This window comes from Lepisosteus platostomus, chromosome 19, assembly GCF_059453375.1.
Source record: "Lepisosteus platostomus isolate fLepPlt1 chromosome 19, fLepPlt1.hap1, whole genome shotgun sequence".
NCBI lineage: Eukaryota > Metazoa > Chordata > Actinopteri > Semionotiformes > Lepisosteidae > Lepisosteus > Lepisosteus platostomus.
The window spans coordinates 19,514,939-19,528,705 of record NC_142629.1 but is presented as its reverse complement, the minus strand read 5'-3'; the positions used below and the strand labels follow the sequence as shown (position 1 = coordinate 19,528,705).

General features: G+C 40.7%; 2 protein-coding genes across 4 annotated transcripts in view; one reads left to right on the top strand and one right to left on the bottom strand.

The window, feature by feature from the left end:
• The first annotated feature begins 2,490 nt into the window (after positions 1-2,490).
• Positions 2,491-9,354, top strand: pla2g10 (phospholipase A2 group X). The gene is made up of 4 exons (XM_088612296.1): positions 2,491-2,650; positions 5,554-5,725; positions 8,305-8,411; positions 8,986-9,354. The coding sequence occupies exons 1-4, from the start codon at positions 2,614-2,616 to the stop codon at positions 9,132-9,134; spliced, it is 465 nt and encodes a 154-aa protein (XP_088468422.1). The 5' UTR covers positions 2,491-2,613; the 3' UTR covers positions 9,135-9,354.
• Positions 9,355-9,663: 309 nt separating this feature from the next.
• The window catches only part of LOC148645370 (bifunctional apoptosis regulator-like), a 53,690-nt gene continuing 49,586 nt past the window's right edge, over positions 9,664-13,767 (bottom strand). For all 3 annotated transcript variants that reach the window (XM_088612294.1, XM_088612293.1, XM_088612295.1), the window contains 4 exons: positions 12,984-13,128; positions 12,019-12,195; positions 11,386-11,585; positions 9,664-10,914 (listed from right to left, as the gene is read on the bottom strand). In XM_088612294.1, coding sequence (XP_088468420.1) covers positions 10,731-10,914; positions 11,386-11,585; positions 12,019-12,195; positions 12,984-13,128 — 706 coding nt within the window. In that variant the 3' untranslated portion in view covers positions 9,664-10,730. The remainder of the gene's footprint in view (positions 10,915-11,385; positions 11,586-12,018; positions 12,196-12,983; positions 13,129-13,767) is intronic.

Genomic DNA, 13,767 nt, shown 5'->3' with positions numbered 1-13,767 from the left:
ATCTCAACCTCAGCAACACAAAGCCTGCAGGTGAAATCATGGTTGAAGACCATCCCGATCATTGCTGTCCCTGTCAAGGATGACAGCCGAGAAGGTGAAACTAAAAGACTGTACAGCAGATGGCGACATTTTGCCAATTGTGTGCTAATAGCAAAAATTTCTGACAGAACAGAGCTAGTGAGGCACTCAGAAGAGCCACACATAAGAAACTGGGAAAGAGTAGAAACGAAGGCAGGCCGTCTGCCTTTCTGTGCTCATAGTGTTGCTCCCATCTAATGGATGCAAGCACCAGGGGCTATAGATTTTCTGAAAGAACAGAAACAGGTTTTCAGGTCCAACAACACTGCTAGCTTGTTTCATGCTCTCACATGCCATTATATGATCAAAGGGCCAAGTAAAGGTTTATTCCATGCTGAAAAGAGAAGAAAAGAAACACAACGTTTTGGCTGTGGAGCCTTCTTCAGGTTACAAGATGAAGGCTCCACACCTGAAGAAGACCACCACTACTCTTTTCGCCTTCCCGGTAGTACCGGAAGTATTTCTGGTTGAGGTCAGTGTTCGAGAGTTTGGACCAGCGATGGAGTTTCCTGAGAGCTGCCGTCTTGAGCTCCTGCATGGGTTTCCCGGTCCTGAATAGAGCACACGTATTTGGTGATGTGATGTTTGGTGGTACTGTTTGGATGAGTTGTTGAAATGTATTTATTTTGTACAGCAGACACAGATGCCCGCCTTTTTGCACCACAAAAGCACCGTATTTGACAAGAGGCTGTTGATTCTGACAGTGGTTTCCCACTGACCGGTATCACATCTCGAGAGCCCAGTCGAGCGCAAACAGTTCCCTTCCCCACAGTTTCACTGCCTCTTTTATTCCTTTCTACCCTCTGTTTGCCACGTACTCCCAGTAACTGACCTCTTCAGTCATTATAAGTGTGCTTCTCCTCTGTGAGTCAAGGCCAAGAGTCCAGTCTGGACTGCCCAATCTTTTCAGATCCCTTCCTGCAGTGATGACCTTCTCAGCTCCTCCTGCAGCACTTTGACTTGCAAACCAGTCTACACCCATTAACTGCTGTCTGGCAAAAAAAACTAGTACCCTGGTAGAAAAAGGATTCCACTTTTTGGTTTGGTTTCCCAGAATGTAGTGTGAACCTACCATCGCTTTGCTCCTGGTATTCTGATGGTGTTTTGTTTTATGCTAGTGTTAAGATCTTAAGTGTCCTGGCCAAATGTCTCATTGGCCTTTACCAATCTTAGAAGCCTTGCCAGCCTTAGAAGTCTTGCTGGTCAGAAGAAATGCGTAGACAAACCTGTACATAAATGACCCCTACATCTCTTCTGGTACTACATATTTCTAGAACATATAAATAAAAACATTTTGTTCTGGGTTACTTGATGTAATTACTGTGACACGTGCCTTCTTCCTCTTACATTGAGCTTTTCCGTAGGCCTCAGAAATAGTTTAAAAACATCATTCTTGGTTATGCCATCTGTATACAGTACGTTAAAAACATGGTAGCACAAATACGCTTTTTTATTTTTAAAAATCGGATACCTTCTGTTCTCTGTCTATGTGAATTCAAGGAAAACCTTTTTGTAAAGCAAATGAAAACTAGTTTCAGTCTATCTAGTCATGAGCAAGAGCTCAATTAATGTCCGTGCAATGAGAACACTGAGATGCACCATCCCGCTGATATCAAGTAAAAAGATCTCCCACTCCTGGTCCTGGATTGGTCCTGGAGAGCCCCAATCTACTTTTTTTTCTATGTCACCCAACATTGCATCTTCCTTAAATACTTGGAACATTTGTTTAAGCTATGGATCAACTACAGATGTTTTAATGAAGAGAAGGCTGGTTCTTGAGGACAGAATATTCAGATATATTTTCCACATCCAGCAGTCCATTTTCTCAGGGCCTCATCCGCTTCAGGGTTGGAGCCGGAGCCGATCTCTGCGCTGGGTGCGCCCGGGATGGGATAGCTGTCCATCACAGGGCTTTTTTTTCCAAATGATCTCTACACCATTTGTCTAGTCCACCCCCTGTTTAAATGACCACAGTTAAATTGTTCCAGTCCTCCAGAAATGGGTGATTTAAAGGCCTTTTGGTGTGGTGCTCTCCCAAGACAAAGGCTGAAGTCCCCCTGCTGCAGTTAGACATTAATTAAACCTACCTGCGTTCATGACAACCTAATTACTTCAAACGGAAATCACCAAATTAGTTCTATCACTTTAGACTAGAACGTAAATGTGCGTGAAAATAAAATGTTTACACGCACTGCTTACGAAAAGGTTATAAAGGCAATTGAATGAGAATTAAAATATGATAACAGTCACATGCGACAGCGCGAGATTGCCGCACACGTCCCCCGTTTGCGCGTGTAATTCCTGAACTTCGCTTTAGCTGGGGGCGGTGAAGGAACCGTCCTTGTTGAAGTCGAGAAGGCTGAGCGAGCTGGGATTATGTCAGCCGTGAGGAAGTGATGCTTGGGAGGCTTATTCAGGACTTTATTTAAATACCCTCTGAGCGGGGCATGCTTGTCAGTTGGCGTATAAAAGGGGGTTGCTTTCTCTCCGACCGGCTTCTCTACTGTGTCCTCGGATAAGCTGGACTTATTTATCATGGCCACGTTTTATGTTCTTCTGATCCTTCTCTCTGGTACGTATTCAATACAAAACTGTGATCATTGAAGCGTTTTTACTGTTTTACTTTTTCGTGTAAACAGACTTTCAACACCTTAACACCGCCGTTCAACAGGACTGGAAGTCCTCAATCAAACAAGGTGTTTTCTCACACGGTATCCAGTCCGGGTGAACATGGTGATGCATCTTGACACTTTAACTACTGTGCGTGTTTAGCAATTCTTCAGATGGACTTGTTTTCATTTACATGATTGCAGGCAAGTTAGGGAGAACATGAATTCTCAGGTCGCGTCTTTACACTTGTAAGTTTCTTGGTGGCGCGTTCTTCTGAACTACGTGCTACTGTATGTGGAGCAAATTTCAGCAATATTGTAAAGCATCGTTTTCCTAAGTGACAGGTTATGGAATAACAAACTAAAGCAGTGTGTTGTGCTAGTTTTAGACGGGAATTTGATTTTAATTGCTCAGTGACGTTTTCTCCACTGCTAATTTGCAGTTTTCCTGTGTGGTTGTTTGAATGGTAATTGCTGGAATAAGGCGGTGGTGTGATGTCTGCCCACTGAATGTGTGACTAAGGTTTAACACCGATATATTCTTGGAGATTTTAATATAAAATCATTGCGAGGAGACTATTTTTTGGTTTATACTGTATCTTTAGCCTGTTTGTTTGTTTTTTTAGTTTTGCATCTTTTTTTAACTCTTCTCCCTACAACTTTTTTTCTAAAAGTAAACGACAGTTCTTTCTTTATAGTGAGCCGAATGCTATTTTTAACGTCGGAGTTATGTCGTTGTTTACTTATTACATATGGAATGGTTTATTTTTGCAATGCATGTTTTAATTTTATAATTTTATGTTTGACATTCCTCTTTTTGTAATTATGCATTTCCTGTAATTGACACCTCTTTCTTTCGAAACCTACTGTATTGACTCCATGTTTAACTGTCAATTAACTGGTGTAAATCTAAACGCACGTCTAAGGTGATCTTTATTAAGATGATCAACTGAAATGCTGGGCTTTGAAATGAGCAATCAATGGCGCTGCGAGAATCCTTCTATCCTTCTAGTTAATCACAGGCTGTCTCTCAGGGTCTCGGCGTCGGAGAGGTAAACTTGTTCCAGGTGGATTCCCGGCCAAGCACGAGTTGACCCAGACAGTGCCAGCCTTCTGCGTGCGGCATGGACAACGCCCTTCATATTTTAAAATGTTTTTACTGGTGGTGAAGGAGGGAAGCACTGAACTCTGAAAACAATTTCCTAGTCAATTAAAAGAAAGCCAAAGAAAAAGTGCATTCACTTCTGAGTCTCTGACGTTGAGATTGCAGTCACTACTGTGCAGCAGGGAGACTTTGGATTTGGACCTGCGGGTTGATGAATATCCTATTGGACTCTCTAAAACAGAACTCCCACATTAAATCCGGACTTGCACATTTGATAAATACTGTCTTGATATCACAGGGCTCTTTAAAAAAGCAACTTTTCTAACTACCTAAAGTGGCATATTGCTTGACTTTGTCATTTTTTATCAGTAAACACTGCCTGAAGTCGTGGTGTCTCGACAGGAATTGCTGCAGGTGCTGAGGGTTGAAGCAGAAGAAGAGAGCTGATGGGTTTGTTGGGCCTGAAACAAACACCGAGTTTGAATACTCTGCAATCCCTTTTCATCAGGTGGTGGACAGGGATAAAGGTTGAGACGGAGGTTTGATGTATTATAATGACGTCAACGAATTTACTTGTTATAAACATTGAATATGGAAATGTATCCAATCTGGTGGCACAACCCCACTCATGCATTAATGGTTTAATGTACATTTCAGGCATGGTGGTATTTTCTGTCAACAGTTCATTTGATTTTGATTTCTACAGGTAGAATATCTCAATCCCGATGATCAAGGAGGTGACTGAATGCGCTGCTTTACCTTTTGCACAAGGTGTGATCTGTCACTACTACAGTAAAAGTACGGCTCCGGCGTCCGTACCTAGAAAACAATCTAATTGCTGCTCTGTGCGGTTTTTTTTAATCTAAACAGGTGTTTACGTTCAAGCTTTTCTGAGTCTTAAGTTATGGGTGTTGGTTATATGGAGCAGTTTTCTACAGGACTAACAGCCCTAAATGGTGGGTTTTAGTATTTATTCGTTAACCCACCTCAGAACACGGTGCATTAGATTAACACTTTGATCAGATGTTCTGACGTTTCCTTGGTCTGTTTTGCTCCATGACTTCGGTCTTGGTCCGGTTTGGAAATCTGCCCCAGCGACGGCAGCTTTTGAACTTTCATTTCTCTGACTTTTTCCTTTTTCACCTTATATTTCCCATGGTGTGTGAAGCATTTTTCTCAACCACCCGTGATGGATGTCTTCTAACTTTTCCACGTTGGCTGCTGTCACTGGGGAGTCTCCCAGTCGTGATCACGACTGCAGTTCCATATGATCTGGTTTTGGTGCTGCAGCCTTTTTTTCCCCATGAGCTGTCCAAGCTGTAAATGCAGTGTTCGTGCCACGCTTATTCGATTTCTCCATCACAGCTGCTGTTGGTCTGGTTGCCGCCCGCGGTCATGCCGAGTGCTTTCTTCCCGTCCCAACTTTCCCAGTTTCTCCTCCACATTGATGCAGGAACCAGCCTTTCACAGGAGTCGCTCTATTCCAGCAACGGGTCATTCACGGTTTACTCTTACAAAGTAGATGTCAAGTTCACTTCATAGCCTTACTCATCCCTCAGTCAATTACAGCACTGTAGCAATGGTTAAAACGCACATCTTGTCTCCCTTCTGTGTCGATTTTGAGCCCGTCTTCCATTTGTCCTCCATATATGCGCGTGGATATGACCTTAGTAGATCTTGTAGCATACTGTATCGGATTTCCTTTACATCTCATTGCTCATTACAGTTGTACCACAGTCTGCTCCTCTGTTCTCCCCCCAGTGTGTAGCGTTTCGCCCTCTCCTGGCGCCTCCCACAGCATTCGGAAGAGAGGACTGCTGGAGCTCGCTGGGGTAATCAAGTGCAGCACCGGGAGGTCGGCTATCGCCTACATCATGTACGGCTGTTACTGCGGCCTGGGAGGCCAAGGCTGGCCCAGGGACAAAGCCGACTGGTAAGCCCGACGCGAGTCCTCCAGACTGGGACGAGGGCCAGCCGGCCCCGTGTGAGGACCTCCGTGTACAGAGACGGTCTTCCCCGTGTTCACAACACGGACACGTCAGGGCCCTGGGCTAGAATCAGCTCTGGATTTTGGTATCCAATTAGTAAGATCTGCTTATGTGTCTATAGCCAAATACATATACATGCATGGATATCCTGACAAGCTCCTTGTTCTCATCAAAATCAATTTTCAAGTTACCAGTTAGTGGTTCACAAAATGACTGATTTTTCTTAAGCAAGGTCAATTGCCGACATGCACAGACCAATTCAAAACCTCAGTCCACCTGCAATGGCAAGTCACAAAACCATGACTTGATGAGGATTTCTGTGTGCAGGAGATCTGTTCCCTCTTTGCAAAGCAAACCATCAGTTGATAGGTATATAATTAGTTTTTCCTTTTTGGTTCAAAATTTAATCACAGCCATATTCTGAGTAAATACTAGATGGAAGAAGCTTTTATTATAGAAAATCAACATGATAATGAGAGACTAGGATGGAAAAAATGCTTCAGAAATGAGAATGGTATCCATATACACATACTGTAGCTACAATATCTTCTCCCTTAGAATGGGAACTTTTCAGACTCCTTTCGCTACCAAACAAGTAAGATGTACTGAAAGGCCTCCTCTTATGTGCCATCGTTTCATGTTCTTAATGATAGAAAAGCCACCCATTTGCTTGCATTTTAAATATGTATGTTGCAATTACTGAAGCTCACGTTTTGGGTTTTGTGTGACTTCCATTTTAAAAGTTATTTTACACTTTTGCACCAACATACAAAACACTGTATGTTACACATCTGTTAATTTCATACTTTATAAAATAGAGTGCAGCTCAGTATACAGGCGTGAAGAACCTCTCTAGCAGGCCCTGCGCTGTGGCCAGGATCTAGTGAGGCCGAGACAGAAGGTGAGCTGTGGTTACACACACACTATAATATCTCACAGGCATGCTGAGGCCTTTGTTGGGCTGAGGCAAGGTGAAACCACCCAAGAGCTTTTCCAGTAATGACTGCTTTGGTAATATTAATCTTTGGTGTGAATATGATTGCAGTGTAGTGACTTGATTGTGAGGTTTGCTTGCTGCCTCCTTTTAAGTTCAGTATAACCTGCTTATATGGTGCATCTAACCTGGCTGGGGTAAAATTGATGTCTCTTGTTCACATGTGATATAGTTGGCTATTTCTCTTAGGGCTTATATGATAATTTACATTTTAAAACTACAGCTTCTGTGAAGTGTGTATTTAATTAGTAAACAGTAGCTCTTCATAAATGTAGTTTTCTTTAAATTACTGCTTAACTGGGATTTTCTGTATCTCCACTAGAATATCCTTGCTTACCTCTTTGATTAAGAGTATAGTATTCCAGTATAGCCATCATGAATTTCAGCTATAGTTCTAGTTCCACACCGAAAAGAAAATGGCAATTTGTGGTTTGTGTGGGCGAGCTGAAAAGCTATTTTTTCTGAAGTAAAGAAGCTTTTTTTAAAAAATCAGGCTTCCTGTGTTTAAGGATTCCTCTGCAAAACTTTTTAAGAGCTGGCATAAAGCAAAAGAATAAAAGATATGTGTTTGAGAAAAGGCATTTCTGAGATTAAGCCCAATTCTCAATGAGCTGCACTGAAGTCTTGCTTGCAAGATCCTTGTTTGAGACTTATGAAATATTTTTCTACTAAAATATTTCAAAATGTCTACTTGAAGGGGAAGACACTGTAAAATCAGGAAGACTAATATACATTTCTTTACAAAATCACGTTGCTTTAAGTTTTTACTTACGCTTTTGAAGTAGCAATGTTACATACACAACCTACACAACATACACAACCTGCTCTACAAATAGAAAGCAGTCAATATGAAAGAAAAATTGAAAATGATTGATTGCATAAATATTCACTTTGTTGTAGCAAATCTGAATGAATTTTAATGCCCATTTAGATTTAAGGTGCTACAAAATTGATGAAAGCTCAGCAAATCATGTAAGAGTGATTCACATGATTTCAGAATAAGCACAGATTCATCAATGAAGACCAAGGGGCTTTCAGAACAACTCATGAAAAAAGCTGTATTAAGGCACAGTTTAGCCGAAAACATTTCAAAGTTCCTAATATGTTTTTGAGCAATCATTGGACTTGGTCATTAAGATGCCACTTCTGAACATCATAGAAAATCTGTTCCATCCTGATGGTAGTCATCAATGCCAAGTGTGGCTAACTGACCAGGAGATTAATCAGAAACAGTTATTCCTTACATTTCTTCATGATGGAATAGTTTTTTTGAATAATTCTCACACCTGAAGAATGCTCCAAGGCAGAAACATTGTGTTTTCTTTCTTCTTTTTTTTTCAGCATGGAATAAATCTATTACTTGTTCCTTTGCAGCCTAGGCATGCTGACGCAGCTACCCACCTGAACTACTAAAGTATTAGAAAGCCTATTGTTTACATAAAGCGAATGTGACACCTGTCTTTTTAAGTCAAATAGCTTTAAACTCTTCCAGGTAATAACTGCATGACATGTTTTTCCGTTTGTGTCGAGGTGCTGCCACAAACATGACTGTTGCTATGATAAAGCTGAAAAAGCTGGCTGTCAGTCAAAGACAGACAAGTACCAGTGGACCTGTGAGAACAGGGCTGCTGACTGTGGTACGTAGTTTCTGGATAAGGTATCGAGTTATTTTGCATTTGATGCATTACAGCATAGTGCATTATTTTTTAAATAATCTTTCTCGTGTTAGGATGCATACAGTTACCAAGACTGGCTCATAAATACAAATATATTCTGAGTTGCAGATGCATTATGTAAACATCTTCTATTACCAACATTAATGTCTAGGACAGCATGTATTATTTCTCAAAATAATAGTGCAGTCATTTGAAAATACTAAATATACTATAGTGACAGTGTTTGTAATATAGTACAAGCTGTGGATATTAAGACCACAATTAACATTTTTACATTGAAACCCACTTTAAGCTCTAATCAAAGTCTCAAAACAAAAACTCAATCTGAGGAAGAGGCTTTTGGAAAAGCCACACTAGCACTTTAAACACGGTATGTTGCCACAGTCAAGGTTAGTCATGTTTTGACAGTCTGTTGTCTTAACTTCTTTACATGTTAGATTTTGTATGGCATCCTTAAATCGCAAACATTCAACAAACGCCTTGTCACTTACGGAGGTGTAATGAAACTTCGTATTGCCTTTCCCTGCCATTTCAGAATCTTTGAAGAACAAATGTGAAAGAACACTGTGCAGGTGTGACAGAGAAGCTGCTGAGTGCTTACGCAAAGCTCCCTACATACCAAAGTACGCCGTGTGGCCCGACTTCCTCTGTGGATTTGAACAGCCAACATGCAGTTATTACTAGTTTCAGTCTGTAAGAAGGGTAGATGCTGTTGAGATATGGGGAAAAAACTGAACAGAACTTTATTTTGTAATACAACATTTGCATTATGATTATTTTTCTTTTCTGTATAACATGCTATTAATTGGTGGTAAAAGAATTTCTTACACTACATATACTGTATAAACGTCCTGCTGACAGAGTGTGAGCTGATGCCCAATTTGCTGATAAAATTAATTGCATACTTGCTGTTAATTCTGACTTCTTTTTAAAACCGATCTCCTTAAATATCTAAATTCAGGTACAGTTTACACATGTAAGTTTAAATACAGTAATTGTTTGAGCTGCTACATGCTGCATGATTCAGCAATTCACTAAAGAATAATTTATTAAATAAACAGGAATTGTACATCCCAGACTACACGCTCATCTTGTTGAACAAGTTCTTCTTATAGGTTACAGCTGTGCTATGATAGGGTTTCTAGTGTCTGGATTTTTTTCTGACTGATCTCATGCTTATTTAATTTGAGCTTCTAATTGACTAAATTACCAATTCCGCTTTTGAATTGTTTTTATTGGTGCAAGTACTGGATTTTATTTCACATAAAAACACTAAAGACAAAAACAACTTGAGCTCAATTAGCTGAAAGTCCAGCTGCAGTGAATCCCAGAAGACACTGGGGTCACCAGAAGCAGGACTGTACAAGCCTTATAAAACAAAGTGTTACGAAGGTTCAGGATTCTTTTTGGTGTTGTACTTCACAAACTTCAATCATTTTCAAAAACAAAATATTAATTGAAATATTCATTTGCACAGTTTTAACAAAAATCTTATATTTATTTTCTGAAATTAATTTCATAGACTGAAAAGGTATACATGCATAAGTCACAGTTCTATCAGTACTTAAGTGCAAATATAATCACATGTAAAAATAAAGCATGTATTCCCTTCAAAGGAACTGAAATGAAGATCACAAAATTTACAACTTGTATGTTAAAAGTCCAGCCGATCAAATGCATACAATGACAGCCCTTAATACTGAATCATAAAAAATTGCTATTAGAGATAAAGACATGAATGAAACACTGCATTGAAAATCATTAGGGATGATCCCTTTTGATAAATGGTATTCAACTGAAAGTGCTAAAATGCTATATCTTCTTTCAATAGTCAAACTCAAAGGCCATCTGTGAATAGATATTTTAACTCTAAAATTAACAGTAACGTTAAAGTAAACATTTATTTGCTTATAATGTGAAAGATGATCATTTATTCACAGAAGATTTAAATTAATTGGTCTCCCTGTGTATATGATATTGAGTCCCTTAAAATGAGACCAGATCCAAGAGGTCAGCATCTAAACTTCATCTGAACTGCGATTCACATTGCTAAGAATTGCAGTCTTTACTTGTTTAGTTTCACAGAAGTCTGAACAGCTGCCATTAGGACAGTCTGAAGCCAATGAAAGATTACCCTTTTTTCTTTATAAAGAGATGTTCTAAGCATGTTGGCTGATAAAGTGGCAAAGAAACCAGAAACAGGTTTCCACATATAAATATTGTATTTTGAAACTATTACACTCCTTCAACCATAAGGATTTAATGCTCGGCTGGTGGCACTTATGTCTCCCGATGTAGTACGTGTTGTACCACAAGATCGATGTTTATGATTGGGCTGAAGTACAAGGCCCAGTAAAACAAGCAGTTGCAGACAAACTGTGGAATCATGGGCCAGAAAATAGCCACGACAAATCCCTGTGTAGACACTTTCCAGAAGTGGCTCCACATTTTCTGAGGAAGAGTCCTAGCATGAAAGGAAAAAAAAAACGGAATCATGATATTTTCTTCACAGATTTTTGTCGTAAATTTGGAACTGCCAGTTATGCTACATATCCATCGAATGTGTCGCCAGCTGTCTGCACCTTTTAACATCTCGGCGTGCTTGTCTTTTTTGGAATCGCCGCGGTCTGAGTTTGGAATAGGCCTCGCAGCGGGCACGAGAAGGGGTGTGGCAGCCGTGCGCTTGGAGAGCGCAGTGACATGGCCCAGACTCAAACCCACAACTCTCGCGGCACCAGTCCAGAGGATCCCGGCTCCTGCCACGGCTTCCTGGAGCTTTAGGGCCCCTGTGTCCTGACAGGAATAATCCCGCTCGAGCCTGGGGCGGCTCTGCCGCCCACCCTTACAGGACACCCACCGGCAAGCCCCCCCACCTCATTGAGAAATAATCATCACAGGCCTCAACTATGCCAGAGTCACCACGGGACGGCATTACCTTAACTCTGCTCGCGACCACAGCCGCCAGAGCGCGAAAGCCTCCAGCACTGACAACAGCATGGCGTTCACAATGACGAACCGGGACGTCCAGTAGTGAACAGAGAGCCAGTCCCATGCAAACCCGACTATCAGCTGGTACGGCAGCACTGAGTATTTCACTACGAATTCTGTCCACTGCTTCCAGCTAGGATCTCCCAGCTGCGGGGAGGAAGAGACAAACACACCAAGATCTTTGGCATTAAGGTACATCAACCACAGATTATTTTTAAACTCTGCATGTACTGTATACAGTATATACATTTCTAGTGCATGGGGTGGGGAGTATTTTTTTGCTATTGGAGTCTGTAGTTGGTTTGCCACCCATCTGATTGACATGATCAACAGACGCTCTATACAAAGTGTGCTCTAACACCAAAAAATCTGCCCATGTATTAATTTTTAATAGCAAATAAGACTTTTGATAAAAATCTTCAACTTGCAACATGGATAAGCAGAACATTAGCAGAATTCAATTCATTATTCCTTTCACAATCAGCAATACAGCAATCCTGGAAAGGTATCAGGAAAGACATCTGCACACTTGAAAGATGAGTAGTTTATTTCAATCCCACTTCCCACTGCCCTGCCTTACCAAAGGTTTGGTCAAGATGTCGTCTCCCTCAGTGTTTTCCTTACCACCAGGGCAGCAGGTGTGCATGAAGGGCAGGAAAGTTTCAGTGTAATCAAACAGGTACAGGTACAGCATTGTGAGACGAGGGGAGCTCTTCAACGCATACAACAAGAACAATGACTTGCCAACGTTCACTGCCTGAAAGAACAGATCAACAGTATTCAGCACAAGCAGCATCTATGCCTTTAAGAAAAAATAATTTCCGTTTTGGGCAATACTTTAAATCTCTGAAACTGGTGTCTAAAAGTAGTTTATAATTACAGAAAAAGGGAGACTAGGAAGGAATGAGGTAGAGCTCACAAGAGGAGAACTCGTCACCAAAAACTACGCTCAGAAATGATCATTACCAGGACGTCTACTCCTAATTTATACTGATGCTGATTTATATACTAGTGTCTAGTATACATAGTATTATAGTATTTTTATTATCACCTGGGCTAGTTGATCAAAATAGGAGGTTTAGCAAAAACTGCAGAAGGGGGAAATAAAATTCAAAGAGATTGAGATCAAATTCAAGACTGGGCAACTCCTGGGGTAATACTGCTTAATGCTGGATCTTTTTCCTCCTGGACAGAGCAGAGTAACAGGGGCCTGAGCCAGGTATTCTGAATCCTATTGTTCAAAGGCCTTGACAGAGCCAAACTAGTCCATTCTTCAGGATGAACAGTGACACATCAACTGCAGGACATAATGGAAACTACAGGAAAGTACAGGCGCACATACAGTAGAACAGGAATCAGGGTGCGGAATATGCTATTCAGCCTGTTGTTGAAGCTGACACTTTGGCATCCTTCAAGAAACTGCTGGATGTGGTGTGCCGCAGTAAGGCCAGCATATTAAAGTTCAGCGGTCGCAGAATTAAAGGCTGGCACCTACAGTAATCAATATGCAGGCGGTAAAATGTAGCGGGATGTGGAAATCCATACCTTGTATTCCCAGAGGTTCTGTGGAGGTTTAACTCCCAGTGCTTTCACGCGGTCCAGCTCAGCTAGCACAGCCTTTCGATGCGTGTGGTTTTCAATATTATAAGGAGGCTTAGAAATCTCTTCATCTCCCAGCATAATCAAAAGTCTAAAAATGAAAAAGATATTACACTGCAGTGGTAGCGGTAGTTCATGTTAAGCCTCACAATTCAAATAAATGTGACTCTTACATGCCCTAAACGTCTTCCACAGTGAATTTTATTATATTAAAGAGGACATTAAGTTATAAGAGAGATAGAATAGGTTTAATTCTAGTCAGGCCTGTCATTACCGTGAGCAGAAAAAAATTCATACTGAAGACCTCCATTTGTCAGGTAAGAACAAGCAAAATGACAATTAATTTATAAAACATTTGGTTGTAGAAAGATTAGTTGATAATAGTTTCATGACACAGAAATTTGTATTACAAAAAAAACTGCAGACAAAACAAAAATATAATATTTACAATGTTATAAATCCAAGCAACTTCATGCGACGTTCCACGTGAGGAGTTCAGTTCAACAGACTTCAGGATTTAGTTCAGAGGCACTAGCAGGTGCAGTGCTACTCTGCACCATCCCCAGCTGCCCACTCAATTGCAAGACAAAACCTGTGGAGCTCAACTGAAAATAAACCAATCCAATGCCTAGTACGCTACTGAGGATTAAAGAGGAGCTGCAAGGCTATTTTTATATTTTGGGGTTAGAAAGAATCAGAGTTGATGATTGCATTTCAAACCGCAATAAAA

Bases quoted from the DNA above. Each gene is read 5' to 3' on its own strand.
- pla2g10 (XM_088612296.1), top strand. From the start codon at position 2,614: ATGGCCACGTTTTATGTTCTTCTGATCCTTCTCTCTG. The intron at 2,651-5,553 runs GTACGTATTCAA...TTCTCCCCCCAG, and splicing joins TCTTCTGATCCTTCTCTCTG to TGTGTAGCGTTTCGCCCTCT. The intron at 5,726-8,304 runs GTAAGCCCGACG...GTTTGTGTCGAG, and splicing joins CCCAGGGACAAAGCCGACTG to GTGCTGCCACAAACATGACT.